This window comes from Muntiacus reevesi, chromosome 17 (genome assembly GCF_963930625.1).
Source record: "Muntiacus reevesi chromosome 17, mMunRee1.1, whole genome shotgun sequence".
NCBI lineage: Eukaryota > Metazoa > Chordata > Mammalia > Artiodactyla > Cervidae > Muntiacus > Muntiacus reevesi.
This window is the reverse complement of record NC_089265.1, coordinates 57,072,288-57,086,558: the sequence shown is the minus strand read 5'-3', so window position 1 is coordinate 57,086,558 and position 14,271 is coordinate 57,072,288. Positions and strand designations below refer to the sequence as shown.

General features: G+C 37.3%; 1 protein-coding gene across 2 annotated transcripts in view; it reads right to left on the bottom strand.

Annotated features, from left to right (window-relative positions):
- Window positions 1-14,056, bottom strand: part of ZCCHC7 (zinc finger CCHC-type containing 7) — a 240,560-nt gene extending 226,504 nt beyond the window's left edge. Inside the window, exons 1-2 of one of the 2 annotated variants that reach the window (XM_065908286.1) lie at window positions 13,917-14,056; window positions 8,072-8,703 (exon numbers count right to left, since the gene is read on the bottom strand). In XM_065908286.1, the coding sequence (XP_065764358.1) occupies window positions 8,072-8,681 (610 nt within the window). In that variant the 5' untranslated portion in view covers window positions 8,682-8,703; window positions 13,917-14,056. Of the gene's footprint in view, window positions 1-8,071; window positions 8,704-13,912 lie in introns of both variants that reach the window. The other variant, XM_065908287.1, reaches the window with a different exon arrangement.
- Between the last annotated feature and the right edge of the window lie 215 nt (window positions 14,057-14,271).

Sequence of the window (14,271 nt, the reverse complement as noted above, 5' to 3'; positions counted from 1 at the left end):
CTTTTCCATGTTAAAAGATGGTAAAGAAGAACACAAGCTATGAGGAGCCGAAGTTATATTTCAACACGTGCTCCACTTTCAACAGCCCTGCACGAAACACACACTTTAAGCAGCTGGTCATGTCCTTTGACTAACCTATGGCATCTGGTCCATCTGAGAAAATTTTTCTATCTGCCATTAAATTGCATAAAATACCCAATTTTTAAAAGGAAAAGAAAAAAACACACAAGCAAGAAACAAAAAAAATACTTGAACAAAATAATAACCAAGAAATCTTCCAACAGCACACACAGAATTGAAGCAGCCTCTAAAAGGGTATGTTATTAAAATACTTAATCATACTCGGCCACATGGTAAACCATTCATTAAACATGGATGGCATCAATACAGTTTTAGGGCTCTCAGCTTTGTTCTTCTTCCTTGCATTTCACCTGAACATTAAATCCTATCCATTCTTCAAGACTGAGTTCAAAGGGTTACTTTTCAATTCAGTCTTGTACTTAGTCTATCTTTTTTAAAAAGTCTCCAACGTTCATCTGGAAATGGTTGTGTATTGGGGCATCTCTTGTATTGCAGAAACGTATTTAACTTTGGAAATACAGTGAACTTCCCGTATTGTCATGCGGTTTAAGGTTTCTAAAGGCAGGGACTACACAGCAATTCTTGAATCCCAAGAACTTAACAGTATAGTGCCTGTACACTGTGAACATTCAATAAGTAACAACTGGATTCATTTTAAGACTTCAGATTTAGGTTTTAACTAATAGATAATAAAATGTCACCAAATTAAAAAAATTTATTAAAATAAAGTGCTATACTAGCGACATGTTGTTCAAAAGCAATTTGGGTTCACAAAAAAATCTGAGAACTTTTAATTTAAAAAAACCAAGTGGAAGCTAAATGCCCACGCTTGCTATGGTAATAGTGAACTTATCTTGTTGTTACATGAGTTTTTATCAAAATATTTTCCTACTACATGGTTAGTCTATCCATTGTTGCATTTTAGCTTACAACCTTAACGAAATAAAATTTATTATTTTACCAATAAAGGAATCCCATTACCCAAAGTCACAGCTAGTCAACTGTGGAGCTGTAACAGACCTAGTAACCTTCACCAACTGAAAGCCTATGTCCATCACCTCATTTCAGAAGTAAACCTTAAACTAAGACTTGAGGGATGAACAGGTATCAACCAGGCAAGGTAGAAACTGATCCAGGCTCATATAAAGACCCAGATCAAATAAAATGTGACATATTTGAAAAACTGAAATTCAAGTAGGTAAACCCCTAGACTCATATTTTAATTACTTATCAAGTCTTAGTTGAGTGCCTAATAAATGCCAGCAATTGCCTCTAGATAAGTTCTTCAACTTCTGAAATTATATCCACAACTTTTATATGTGTATTTTTTAAGGGTAAAAGGAACTTAACACAAAAAGTTAAAAAGCCATAATTTTACTTCAATTTCGAAAGTCATGACTTTTTACTAAAGTCGTAATTCCACTTCAACCTCAGTAGTACTATGTAAAGAACACTGTAAACATTCAATAAGTAATAACTGGATTCATTCACTACTCTATGTAACTAAATTCACCCGCAGTGTGCCACATATACACTACGTGCCAAATGCTGATGGACTAGAGTTATGTGCCAAACTGTACATACTGAAGTTCTACCTCAATGTAAAATTCTATACCATAACAATCACATACACTGGAGCTAAATAGGTTTATTCAACTTTTAAAAACGCTATATTCTTCATTCTTTAAAAGATATCTTCTTTTTAAAATCTGAACCTATTTAAAATTTTCACTAAATTTTTCAAAATTATTAAATGAGAAAGAAACAGTAAAAATGTTAAGCATGATTCTGAAAGTGGACTTAGACTATCATACATTTAAAATACATTTAAAAACTGTAACAAGTATATGTTATTCACCAATTATTTAAAGTTACTACTCATTCACTTCCAGAAAGTATTCATTATATGCCTACATGTCCAGCTCAGATCAGTGTAGAAGATACAAAAATAGCCCACAGTCCTAGCCTAGAAATGAAAAATATCTTTAGATACTATTATGGACTGATGGTCAGAATATACTGTTAAGAGAATAAAAGCAAGGTAGATCAAAGTGTGGATCATATGCTACCGCTTATTTATATAAGGGGTAGGGAGGATATGAAGATATTTGAATACTTGCTTATATTTTTTTTAATGTAAAGACAAATCATCAATTCCCTCTTAACAATTACCCCTAAGAGGAAGAGTGGGAACAGGATGAAGAATGGACAGAAAGCAGACTTCTCTGAATAATTTTTACCTGGTCTTGTTGATTTGAATTTAGAACCTTATATTATTGTACATAATTATCCAACAAATTGAATTTTTAAAAGGTAATACTGAACAATAACGTATGAAAAGCAAAATGAAACAAACGAACCTATCTATATGTCGAGCTGCTGACACAGTGACAGGGAGACACCTGAATTTAAACTTGTCGATAACTACTAATTCACAGGAAATCAGGTGACAGTGGAGCAAGTTAAACACTGTCACAAAATTCAGACTCAGGAAATTCTAGGAGATAAACAACCCAGTCAGTACAACAACTAAGTTATAAGGAAGGGAAAAAAACACATAGAAGAAAGAGACAAAGGATGACCTATGGATTAAAGGACAAAAGTTATCACCCAATTACAATAAATAGATCTGATTCAAATAAACCACAGGGAAAAAAATTGAGAGTCCATCAGGGAAATCTGAAGGCTGAATGGTTATTTAATGATAAAAGAATTATTGGTAATTTGTTTATGTCTGATAATAATGATTATTTCTTAAAAAGAGTAATTTTCTTTCAGAAATACAAATTAAAATATATGTATGGATGGATATGCACATAAATGAATGATATGATATAATGACTGTGATTTGCTTCAAAGTAATATAGGGACATGGAAATATATATGAAAAAAATTGGTCATAAGTTGATAACTGTTGAAGCTGGTTTATGGAACACTGAAGCCATTACAACATTCTATTTCTGTATACCTTAAAATTTCTATAGTTAAAAAAAAATAATTTAACAACCACTCCTAGAGCTAATAAAGTCCCTTTCCTATGAACGAAAATAAGCTGGTGACTATTCATGTATAACTCCTATAGCACTTATTACCATCATTCAGCTGTCTTATACAATAATGCTTCCCAAAATAGAGATTCCCCTCACAAATTAAAAAACATGCTTATTTCCTTTGGTGCATCTTTTCTTAAACCAAGAAACCTGTCTTTCTAGTAAAGGCGTAAATCACAGGTTACTCCCATTGGGAATAATAAATGAAAGTAAAGGGTGAGAATTTTAAAAGGAAGACAAATGACAGAGCAGGTATCATTTACATAAAGAAAACCTAGGAAAGAGTAAAGAAAGTAAAGGAAGTGAAGTTTACTTCTAGACCTTAGAAATAAACTCCTATATCCCTCAGTAGAAACAGCTGACAGCCACACGGAGCACGTATGTTTCGGCATGGGTTTACCATAAGCAGAGCCCACCATAAAGCTGCACGCACAGGGGAGGGCCAGCCGGAGCACACGCCCCAAGTGCTGCATCCTCAGGGCTCCCGGACCCAAGGAAGCTGATCAACAACTTCAGATCAGAAAAGTACTAAACATTCAGAGGGAGAATAAAAGGGAAGCAAATGTCTCCTGGTTGTACATTACTTGCCTTCTTATGTATTCTAACTGTGTCTTAAAGCAAAACAAACATTTTACACACCTCAATGAAACTGAAGTACCGGGAAAGAGCCTCAGGTTTCCACAGAGCAAGAGCAGGGCTGCACTGGTTACCATAAACCTAGCAATAGTTAATGAAAAATATGGATTCTCAGACCTTCATGGACTACCTCAAATTCACCAATCTTACTTTTTAAAAAGTTTTTCAAGTTTTCAACCATATCTATCCCCAGGATTTGGAAAGACTTAACTCCTATGCTTAAGAAGAAACTTCTGTGAATAACTTAAGCTTATTATATTTTGTCTCTTCAATGAAACACCAACACCACTCAATCAATATTTGAACAATTAATGGAAAACAAAGTAATATATATGGCAAAAAAATTATTCTAAATATTACAAGAAGGCTTCTGACGCAAAGACTTATCCTCAAGGAGTTGTTAATCTCTTCTACCATATTGATATTTTAAATATGCCAGTTTGGGGAAGACGGGGAATAGTACACAACATTACTCTTGTTGTTTAACGACCATCATCATTTCAAAAGCATGCCAGAATTTCCAAAAACTTTCAACAATATAAAAAAATATTTTCTCTATTTTTGAATGGGCTAATAATGATCAGAAAGGAAAGCACATTCAAAAAGGCCTCAGTACTGAATATATTGCCTATAAACTGGAAAAACTGGATTATAGCATTTGTAGATCAAGGAAATAAAATAGGGGATATATAAATATTTTATTAAGAATCTATATAAGAGTGAAACAAATTAACTTATACACTAGCAAAATTTGTTTCCATTTGATTAGAACAAAAAAAAAAAAAAAAAATCCTAGGAACAAAGGGTAGGGGTAAATTTCAATATGGATGGTAGGAACATAGACGGAATGTCTGGAATCAAGAATTACTTGGAATTACTTAGGTCTCCAATCAAATATTTTTACCAAAGTTGCAGGAAAAAAGTGACATAAATTTATATACTACACATACATTAAGAATGGATACCTTTAAGATGAATCAATTTCTTTACAAACTGTAAATGGATGAAAACATAAGGAAAATTTTATTTGAAAAACACCATTCTAGAAAAACATAAGCCAATGTAAGTAATAACTATAAAAAACTAAGACTAGGGAAAAAAAGCTAAGAAATAATAAAGAGTCTGCCAGTAAATCAAACAGAAATGTGCAACGTGACAAGTCATTGTAAAAACCACTGCAGTTAATTGGAACCCTCATATATTACTGGTGAGGACATACAATGGTGCAGCCACTGCGGAAAAGTTTGGCGGTTCCTCAAAAACTGAAACAGAAACATCAGTAATTCTATTCCTAGTTTATACCCAAAAGAATACCCAAAACAAGTATTCAAGTAAATACTTGTACATGAATGTTCACAGTGGCACTATCCACTACAGCCAACAGAGAGAAACACAAATGTCCATCAACAGATAAATGGATAAACAAAATGTAGGTATATACATACAATGGAATATTATTTGGCCTTAAAAGAGAAATGAAGTATTGACACATACTACAATATGCATAAGCCTCCAAAACATTATGCTAAGTGAAAGATGCCAGACACAAAAGGTCACATACTGGATGATTCTATTTACATGAAATATCCAGAACAGGTAAATCCATAAAGACAGAAAGCAGGTTTGTGCTTATCAGGGTCTGAGGCAGGAGGCTATAAGGTGAGACTGTTCGATGGGTGCTGGGTTTCCTTTGGATCTGGTGACAACATTTGGGGGTTTCCCTTGGATGTGGTAAAAATGTTTTGGAACTAGATACAGGTAATGGTTCTACAACACTGTGAATGTACTAAATGCCTCCAAATTGAACCTTTAAAATGGTTAATTTTATGCTAATTTCACCTCAATAAAAATAAACAAATGCAATACAAATAGCCCCTCTCCAAAATACAGACAGACATGCTTCTTATTGTCTACTTATAACATAAAATACTAAAATTGTTTTCCAGAGATGTCTCTACATATCTAATTACCAACTTCTTTCCTAAAAGCCAAACCTGACAAATTCATCATTCCCTTTCCTCTAGAATCCTTGTCTCCCTGTGGTTCAGCTGCTCTTAACCCTGTCCCCACCACCCATATCAATCCCCGTCATTCTGCCCTGAGAAATTCTAGTCCCAGCACGAAACACCACCCAGCTACCCTGCTCCTCTTTCCGTGGAAAGACCAACTCCCTTTCCAATTCATCAAACTTTTCAGTATGTAAACGTGACATAACAATAAGATACCCAAATGGAAATATTCAGCGTGGTGGACACAGAGAACTTGAATTCAAGAAAAGTGGCAGATCATCATGAACACATTAGTATTTGATGAAACTAGCTGTCACCTTAGGGGAAAGCAATTTAGAGAAAGGATAGGCTAAATAAATGCTTGTTCTGATGTTCTGCAAAGTTTTGCCTAACCCTGGATCATTCCCTAGATATTATTGGGAAAAGTTATGAAATCCTTCAAAATGAGTTCATTACAAGCTCATATTGTTTTAATTTTGATTGAATACTACTTCTAAGCAATCCTTTTATTCTCTTACTGAATTGTTAGTGCAGTGACTTCCAACCTATGGGCTTTAGACTCCTGGGGAGCTGTAGAATTAGTTATCACAACAGGTAGCCAGACGCATGCATTATATAAGGCCACATATGTGGGAAACGGGCCTTATGAACTATTTTTCAAATGTGTAGACAATGTTGTGGTTAATAAAATACAAAGTCATCTATGAGTGTACTGAATAGCTTTTTGCTAATCAGCATTTTCTCAATTAACAAGTATTAAAAATATAACTATAGTCATGTGGGGGGGTCAACAAATTTGTTCTGAAGTTGTCATCTTCAAAATATTAGGATCCACTGCCTGAGAGTACTCCCCATTGCACCTAAACATCCTTCCCACACTCTAAGCCTCTAAGTACCCCAACTCACTTTCACTTTCCCAAGAAAATCAAATACATCTTCATATATTCCCTCATCTCAATCCATCTGAATTTATTCTTTCTTCTCCACTTCTATGAATATTTGATAATTTCGCAATAGCTTTCTAAGACTAATTCAGACATATATACCTGATCCCTTCTCTGACTTACCTCCCCTATTCCAATCCACAAAATAGATTTAATCTCTCCTTCTTCAAGAGATTTCCCCTTCTACCTAAAAACATTATCAAACTTCTCTTTTTCTGATAAAACTTTACCTGATTCTGCTCTATGTTCTACCTACTAGTCTATCTCTTCTTCCTTTTGCTATCAAATTCTCGAAGCTGGCCTCCTAAAGCCTGAGCTTGACACCTGTTTTGTAAGGTTCTGTTGAAATAGCCATCTCATTTCTTCAGGTACCATGGCTGCTCTCTTAAACAATGGCAAAGTTAAGTAGTTAGGGAGTAGGTTTCCTATGGATTGGAAACCTAAAATATTTCCCATCTGGCTCTTTGAAAAAAGAGTCTGTTAATCTCTGGGGCTTCAAAGCATCAGTTATATTCAATACCATCATCTTCCTCTGAGAACAAGTGAGTGCCAGTAAAGGTAACACTTAGTACTTTAATACTGAGCAAAGGGCATTTGAAGACTACCGATTTAACAGTGTCCCGAGAGGACGTAAAAGGTCATTTAAGAAAACAGTGCAAGAGACTGCGCATTAGACATAAAGGGAGAAAATGAAAGGGACTTTTTCACAGGATAGCATCACTACCAGCTTACTACATGTGACAGAGGAGACAAAACCAACACCAAGACTTCAATCCTCCATGATGCGGCTCTCAGAATCTACATCCTCTTCCAGTCTACTGTAGACTTACAGCTCTTCATAGTTTCCTACATTACTGATTGTAGAGTTCCTAAAAATCTTAATGCTAATTCTGTGTCTTCTATGTACCAGGCATTCCACATGCTTGCTATATGCCTATCTCCTGAGAAAGCAAATCATTTAGGAAAAGGCAGAACCACCAGGGTTGGCCAATGAGGGCATAGGGCCAATGTCAGAGGTGGGTGGAGTACTCACCTGCGGTACCAAGCAGAGAGAGAGAGGAACTAAGACTGCACGTCCAGAACTGGCTCTAGCCAAACAGGAAGAAACAGTTATGAATTTGCTTACAGCAGAAGCAGAGTGTCTTTGATATCCTGACAGACTCTTTCTGACGTTCAGACAGACCACCATTAAAGTAGCCATTGGTAAGAAAGTCTCATGAGAAACAAGCCAAAAACAAGACAAAAAGGTGCGGAATTAAATGGAACAGACCCTAATGGTCTTTTGTCTAGGAAAAGCAGTCTTCCTTATTAAAGATGATACTACTTTTCAAATGGCCAATATGATACTAACCTTCATTAACAGACTTTTCACATCCCACAAGATTGAGAAGGATATCGTCATCTTTATCATCAACTTCACATCCCAGCAGCATCCAGCTTTCCACATTATCACTTTCTGAGACGGTGCTCTCTTCCTCTTCACTTGAACTGACTTCTATAATCATGACCTCCTGGATTGTACCTGATCTCTCTCCAGGTTTAGACTTCTCAATATCCCTCTTGCACTTCTTATCTGCTAAATCACTAGAATGAACAGAAGCAGGAGAACCTTGGGTCTTTTCTTTTGCATGGACTCTAAAATTCTTTCTTTCACATCTATAAATACTATCTTCATCAGACAGTGTGATGACCTCTGACCCATCTGACAGCTGGATGACCTCACTATCTGAAAGGACAATTAAATTCTTTTGATTTGGTTTACTACTGAATGATTCAGAATTCCCAGAGTTCCTCTCTTCATGTTCTTCCTCCCTGATGACATTATCAAGATCTTGGGCATAATGAACTTGGCTGTAGAGCTGAAATTCCACCTCACTATCAACACTCAGTTCACTAGATGACTCTTCACGATAAAGCTCATCTTCATACGCTTCTATGGTCTCATAACCACCAAACATCATGGAAAGTCAGTAAACCTTGATGCTGTAAAAAAGAAAGTCACACAAAGAATATATTTTAACAGATCAGATCATGCCTGTTTACTGCATAACGATACACCTCTTAGACCTAACTTTTGTGAAGGTCATCAGTTTTCTCAATGACATATTAAAAAAGATTTTTCTCTTAGGGTAGTACCATTTTTCAAAGCTTTCTAAATTCTGTTATGACCCACTCTAATAATGCCCATTCCTCCCAAATGAAAATTACTACTAACAACTGAGTTAAATTACATAATATTAATGGAAATGTTGTATTTCACAAGTATGTTAGAAAGAAAAAAAAGCCTGAGATCCACTGTTTCAGACACCCATCATTTTTTTTTCCAAAATGCCAAAAATCACAAAAATATTTTAGGTCATTCTCACTACTATTCCATCCATTCATCATCTTTTCCCTGGTTCTGTATCCATCTTTTCAGGTATACATTCTCACACAGGAATATTACTTCAATTATAACTGAAATCTACAAAGGACATAATTATTTTATTTACTGCCTTGGTATATATTTTTATTCTCAATTAAAAAATTAATCCTATGACTTCCTGATCTTTGACCAAAATAATACATAAAAATATCTAATAGGGAGTTCCCTGGCGATCCAGTGGTTAGAATTTAGCTCTTTCACTACTGTAGGCTCAGGTTCAATCCCTGGTGGGGGAACTAAGACCCCCTACAAGCCACACGGTGCAGCTAAAAATAAAAATTTTTTAAATATGATAAACCTAGTTTGTCTCTGTGCTACCTATAAAGATATGCATGAAATACAAACTAACCAAAGACCTAAAATTGAGGTAAAACTCAGCTTTAAGTATGTTAAATCCTGCTCATATCTCAATTCAATTTAAATATTATTAATACTTCCTCAGAGAAGCTTTCCTTGACCCACCAGGCTAAATAGCCTCGCTTTTAAAGGTTTTAAAGGTTTCCACATCATTTCAAAACATTCACATTTCTAATTACTGCTACTGCTAAGTCACTTCAGTCGTGTCCGACTCTGTGCGACCCCATCCCTGGGATTCTCCAGGCAAGAACACTGCAGTGGGTTGCCATTTCCTTCTTCAATGCATAAAAGTGAAAAGAGAAAGTGAAGTCGCTCAGTCATGTCCAACTTTCGCGACCCCATGGACTGCAGCCCACCAGGCTCCTCCGTCCATGGGATTCTCCAGGCAAGAGCACTGGAGTGGGGTGCCACTGCCTTCTCCGTTTCTAATTACTAATACAAGGTGAATTTCCCACGAGCACAGAGCACACCCCCCAGGAGGGCAGGAACTATATGCACTTTATTAAATAACGGACCCCCAAAGCCACACAGGGTAACTGGCATTTATCAAGGTTTCTATCAAGGGCTGTTGACGAGTGAATGAACGCATGAATACTATCAGGAATCTGTCTTAAAGCTCTAATAAATCCAGCATGTGCCTGGTGCTGGTGCTCACTCGCTCAGGCAAGTCAGACTCTCCGCAGCCCCATGGGCTGTAGCGCGCCAGGCTCCTCTGTCCACAGGATTTTCCAGGCAAGTATACTGGAGCGGGTTGCCATGCCCTCCTGCAGGGGACCTTCCCAACCCAGGGATCAAACCTGGTTCTCCTGCACTGGCAGGCAGATTGTTTACCACTGAGTCACCTGGGAAGCCCTGAATATGTGTCTAAAGTATGAACATTATGGTGAGATGAATTTTGTAGTTGTTTCCAACTATTCCAAAGATTCTCGTATTATCAACCAAAAATCTACACAGATGTTTTGATTAGGTACTAATGGAACACTGATCAAAATGAAAGTGCTGGGAAAAAACCCTTTTTGTTAAAAAATCATGGACAGTCTAGAGAACAATTAACAATGATAATTTATTCTTTCTACTCTGCTTTTAGTTACAAAGTATTTAGAAAGACTAGTTGTTTTCTTAGCTCTCTGCCCAAAATGTCAGGGTACTTTTGGTGATACAACCTGCTGATTCCAGGAGTCAAATGAACAAGAGGCAAAAATGTACTATACCCATGCTGGAGTTTCTTGTTTTACAGAAACAAACTTTTGCTGTACACCTTAAACCTTTACAATGTTGTGTATCAATTATATCTCAGTAAAGCTGGGGGGTGGGGAGGTGATCAAAAGATCTGAGTCAACAATGCTATACAGCTTATCTAAAGTCTCATCAGAGTGTAAATCTTACACATTCTAATCACACACAAAAAAGGCAAATATGTTAGGTGATGGATGTGTTTGTTAACCAACCTTAATGCAGTAATCATTTCACAATATATACATACATTAAATCACTATGTTGTACACTTTAAAACATTCATGATGTTATTTGTCAATTTATCTCAGTAAAGTTGGGGGGAACCCAACTCTTTACGTCTTTTTCTTTTCCTTCTAAAAGATACAATATATTTGTTCCCTTCTTGCACTGTCCTTCAGGTTGCTATGCTGTTGTTGTCATACAAGTTGAATGTGGCTGTCTGAATGATAATGCTCATAGCATTTATCAGTTTATATTGAAATGTTAGCCTCAGAGGAATTCAAATAAAAGATGAATCCTTTCCTTTTTATTTAATAGGTAAATTAATTCTAAAAGAAGTCAAAGGAATTATGCTTCCTTCAAAATCCTCACTGGATCCATCCTGAGGATCCAGTGTGGACTTAAGATAAAACATAATTCCAGTGCAGCACCGAAAAAATTAAAGAGCTAAATTACAGAGTTGCAAATTCGTACTACTCTGGAGCCATCCCAAAGGAAAGATTAAGAATAGAGCCATAGGCACACCTGTGAATGTATGCCAAAAATAAACTACAGAAATAAAATAAAAACAGACTTCCTTGGGTCTAAGGGTTTATCTCTTTCCCTGAAATGTAGAAAAATGAATTTAACAATTTAGCCCCTATGGCCTTTAAGAGGATTTTGTACCTTCTGTACTGAAAACTGTGCTCAGCATAACCTGCTCTTCTATTTATGTAGCTTATATTTGCCAGAGTAAAGATTTGCCTGAGGCTGTGTTGGTTTATGTTACTACCTTAATTACACTCAAATGCATTAATTTTCTTTTTTTATGTATACTCAGAGGACAAATATGAAAAAATATACATGTCTCTGTTTTAATTTAGAAGGACTTCTTGGCTTTTTGATTATTGTACACAATTCTCAAGCACACTTAACTAGATAACAAAGTCCCTATGAGAGTCACAAAATTTTAAATCTGGAAGAGACCTTTCAGAGTATCTCATACAATCTTCTCAATTTATATATAAGGAAACTTAGGTCCAGAGAAATAAAGAGGCCTATCCAAAGTTATTTACCTGGTTAAGAAACACATTTCCCTGATTCTCAACCAAATGTTCACTAACATTAAAAAATTAACAACTTCAAATAAAGATTTTTAAAAAATTCCTTCAAAGCTATATATGCATTGGTTTTAACACCTAAATTTATCTCACAAGTATCCACTTTATTTCCCAGTAGAGTTTAAAAACTACAAAAGAGGCATTTTAACTGGAAAGAAAAGCAAACATCGTCAGTTTACTATCCAAGAACATCCCAAGTTGGTATTCAAAGACAATAAAGAGCAATGCCACAACCAAAAAAGATGGCTCTTACATAAGAGAATAACTGCAAAGCCTCTCACCATTCAAAAGTAGGAGCAGTATTCATTCACTGAAATTTTTTAAACTAGACAACTTAAAGCTTATTTAAGCTTCCAGATTTTACTATACAATCTTTAAAACCAACATTTCTACTCTTACAGTCTACTAACTGGTCACTTCAGTCGGTGTTATTTCTTTTCAAAGAACTTTTAGCCTATGTTTCTTTTTGATGAGACAGTTATCCATCTCAAGGAAATTTAAATGAAATTCACATCTTGATTTTAAGCCTAGCTTTCATTAGAACATGATTAATAGTTTAATTTCAACTTAAAATTTCTGACTTACTCTTGGTGAGCTATCTTGATAGTCACAGATTTGAAACACTACTGACTTTTGTGTAAAATTTTCTTTCCACTCTTCAAAAAAGACTTTCATTAGGAAGTAAATCAAACTGGGATAAAGAATCCAAATGTGGGAAACAATGGTCACAAAAAAATCAGAATACAAGATGTTGGTAGGAGAAAATAATGCTTAATTTATTCAGACAAGTCCAGCTGTTCCTGACATAAAGTCTTTATAGGATAGCTAATTTTATCACAACACTTCCTTCACCCTCAGTCTTTTTTCTTTTGCTACACAGCATCTTAATCGTTGAAGCTATGTTACAACCCTCACTTCCATGTCTTCCTTGGTTAATTCCCCACTCTCAGATTCTCTTGAAAGCAGCCATAGTGAACTGTCCTTAAAGCACAATACTGTCTGAAATACACACAGCCTAAATACTTAAAACACAAAGAGTTTTAGAAGAGACCTGAAAGTCATTAAATTGAACGCTCTCATTTTATACACAGAGAAACTGGCTCTGAGAAGCTTATATATTCACTGAGCCTAAAAGATCTCCTAATTCATTCCTGTAATCGGAAATAAAGGTAAATACACGCTAGAAAAGATTTCTAAGATTTTGAGAGTCACCAGCGCCGAGCTGGTGGTGGAGCCGCCCCTGGAAGTCAGGCCTACTGCCTCTCACTCAGCCAGTTTTCCCACAACACCTGCAGCTCCTAAAGTTTAAGTTAACTGTCGGCTCCCAGGATGTGAAAGATAAAAGGAAGGCACCAGCGAACACAGCGCAGGTCTCCTCGTCTCACACGCGGGAAGGGGCCCAATCCTTGAAATTTTTCTGTCCCAACAGCTGCAGCTGCTGCTTCTGACAGCTGAGGTTGGACTTGGTCCAAGACTGTTCAGTTCTCAAAAGCCGACCTCTCTTCGCGTTTAACTGACAGACCGGCTTTCCTAAAAGAGGAATCTCTGGGGGTTGTGGAGGTGAAGTAGGCAGAAGCGCCACTCCCCACCAAGGCCATGGGCGCTCAGCCATTTCTGAACCGCGGCCTCAGGCCTCGGAGCGGCAGAGAGCAGCGGACACCACAGCGGGTCCGCGGAGTCGCGTGGGGCAGAGCTCGACTGAGAGGCCACGCGACGAGCCCCGCTACGAGTGAGGGGAAAACGGGGACACGGAGGCCGGCGGAGAGACACGCGCTGGTTCCACAGCCTAGCGGGGAGGCGGAGGGCGGGCAGGGGGCACCCCGGCCGTGGACACCTTGGGGTCCGCCACACATACTCACTGCCGCGGCTGCGACCAGGAAGCACCAACCAGGAACCAAAACGCGTAGAGGGACGGGGAGGGGCGAAGACAAATGAGGTAAGGAAACGGCGTCCGCGCGGACCCACGAGGACGGAAGGCACTTCCGGTGAAAACAGCGCCTGGAAGTCGCCTTCTGTCCCCGCCCACTCCTCGCCTCCAGTCGACGTGCGTGACAACGATTAACCCTTTGCCTTCCCCGCATAGAGCCTTTTATTTGTTTGCCTTTCTTGCTCTGCTTCTCCTTCTCCACGGCTTCGTTCACAAGTATCTAGGCTGAATCTGCGCTGGGGAATAGCATGTTTGAATGACCTGCACAGGTGATATGCTACTTACCG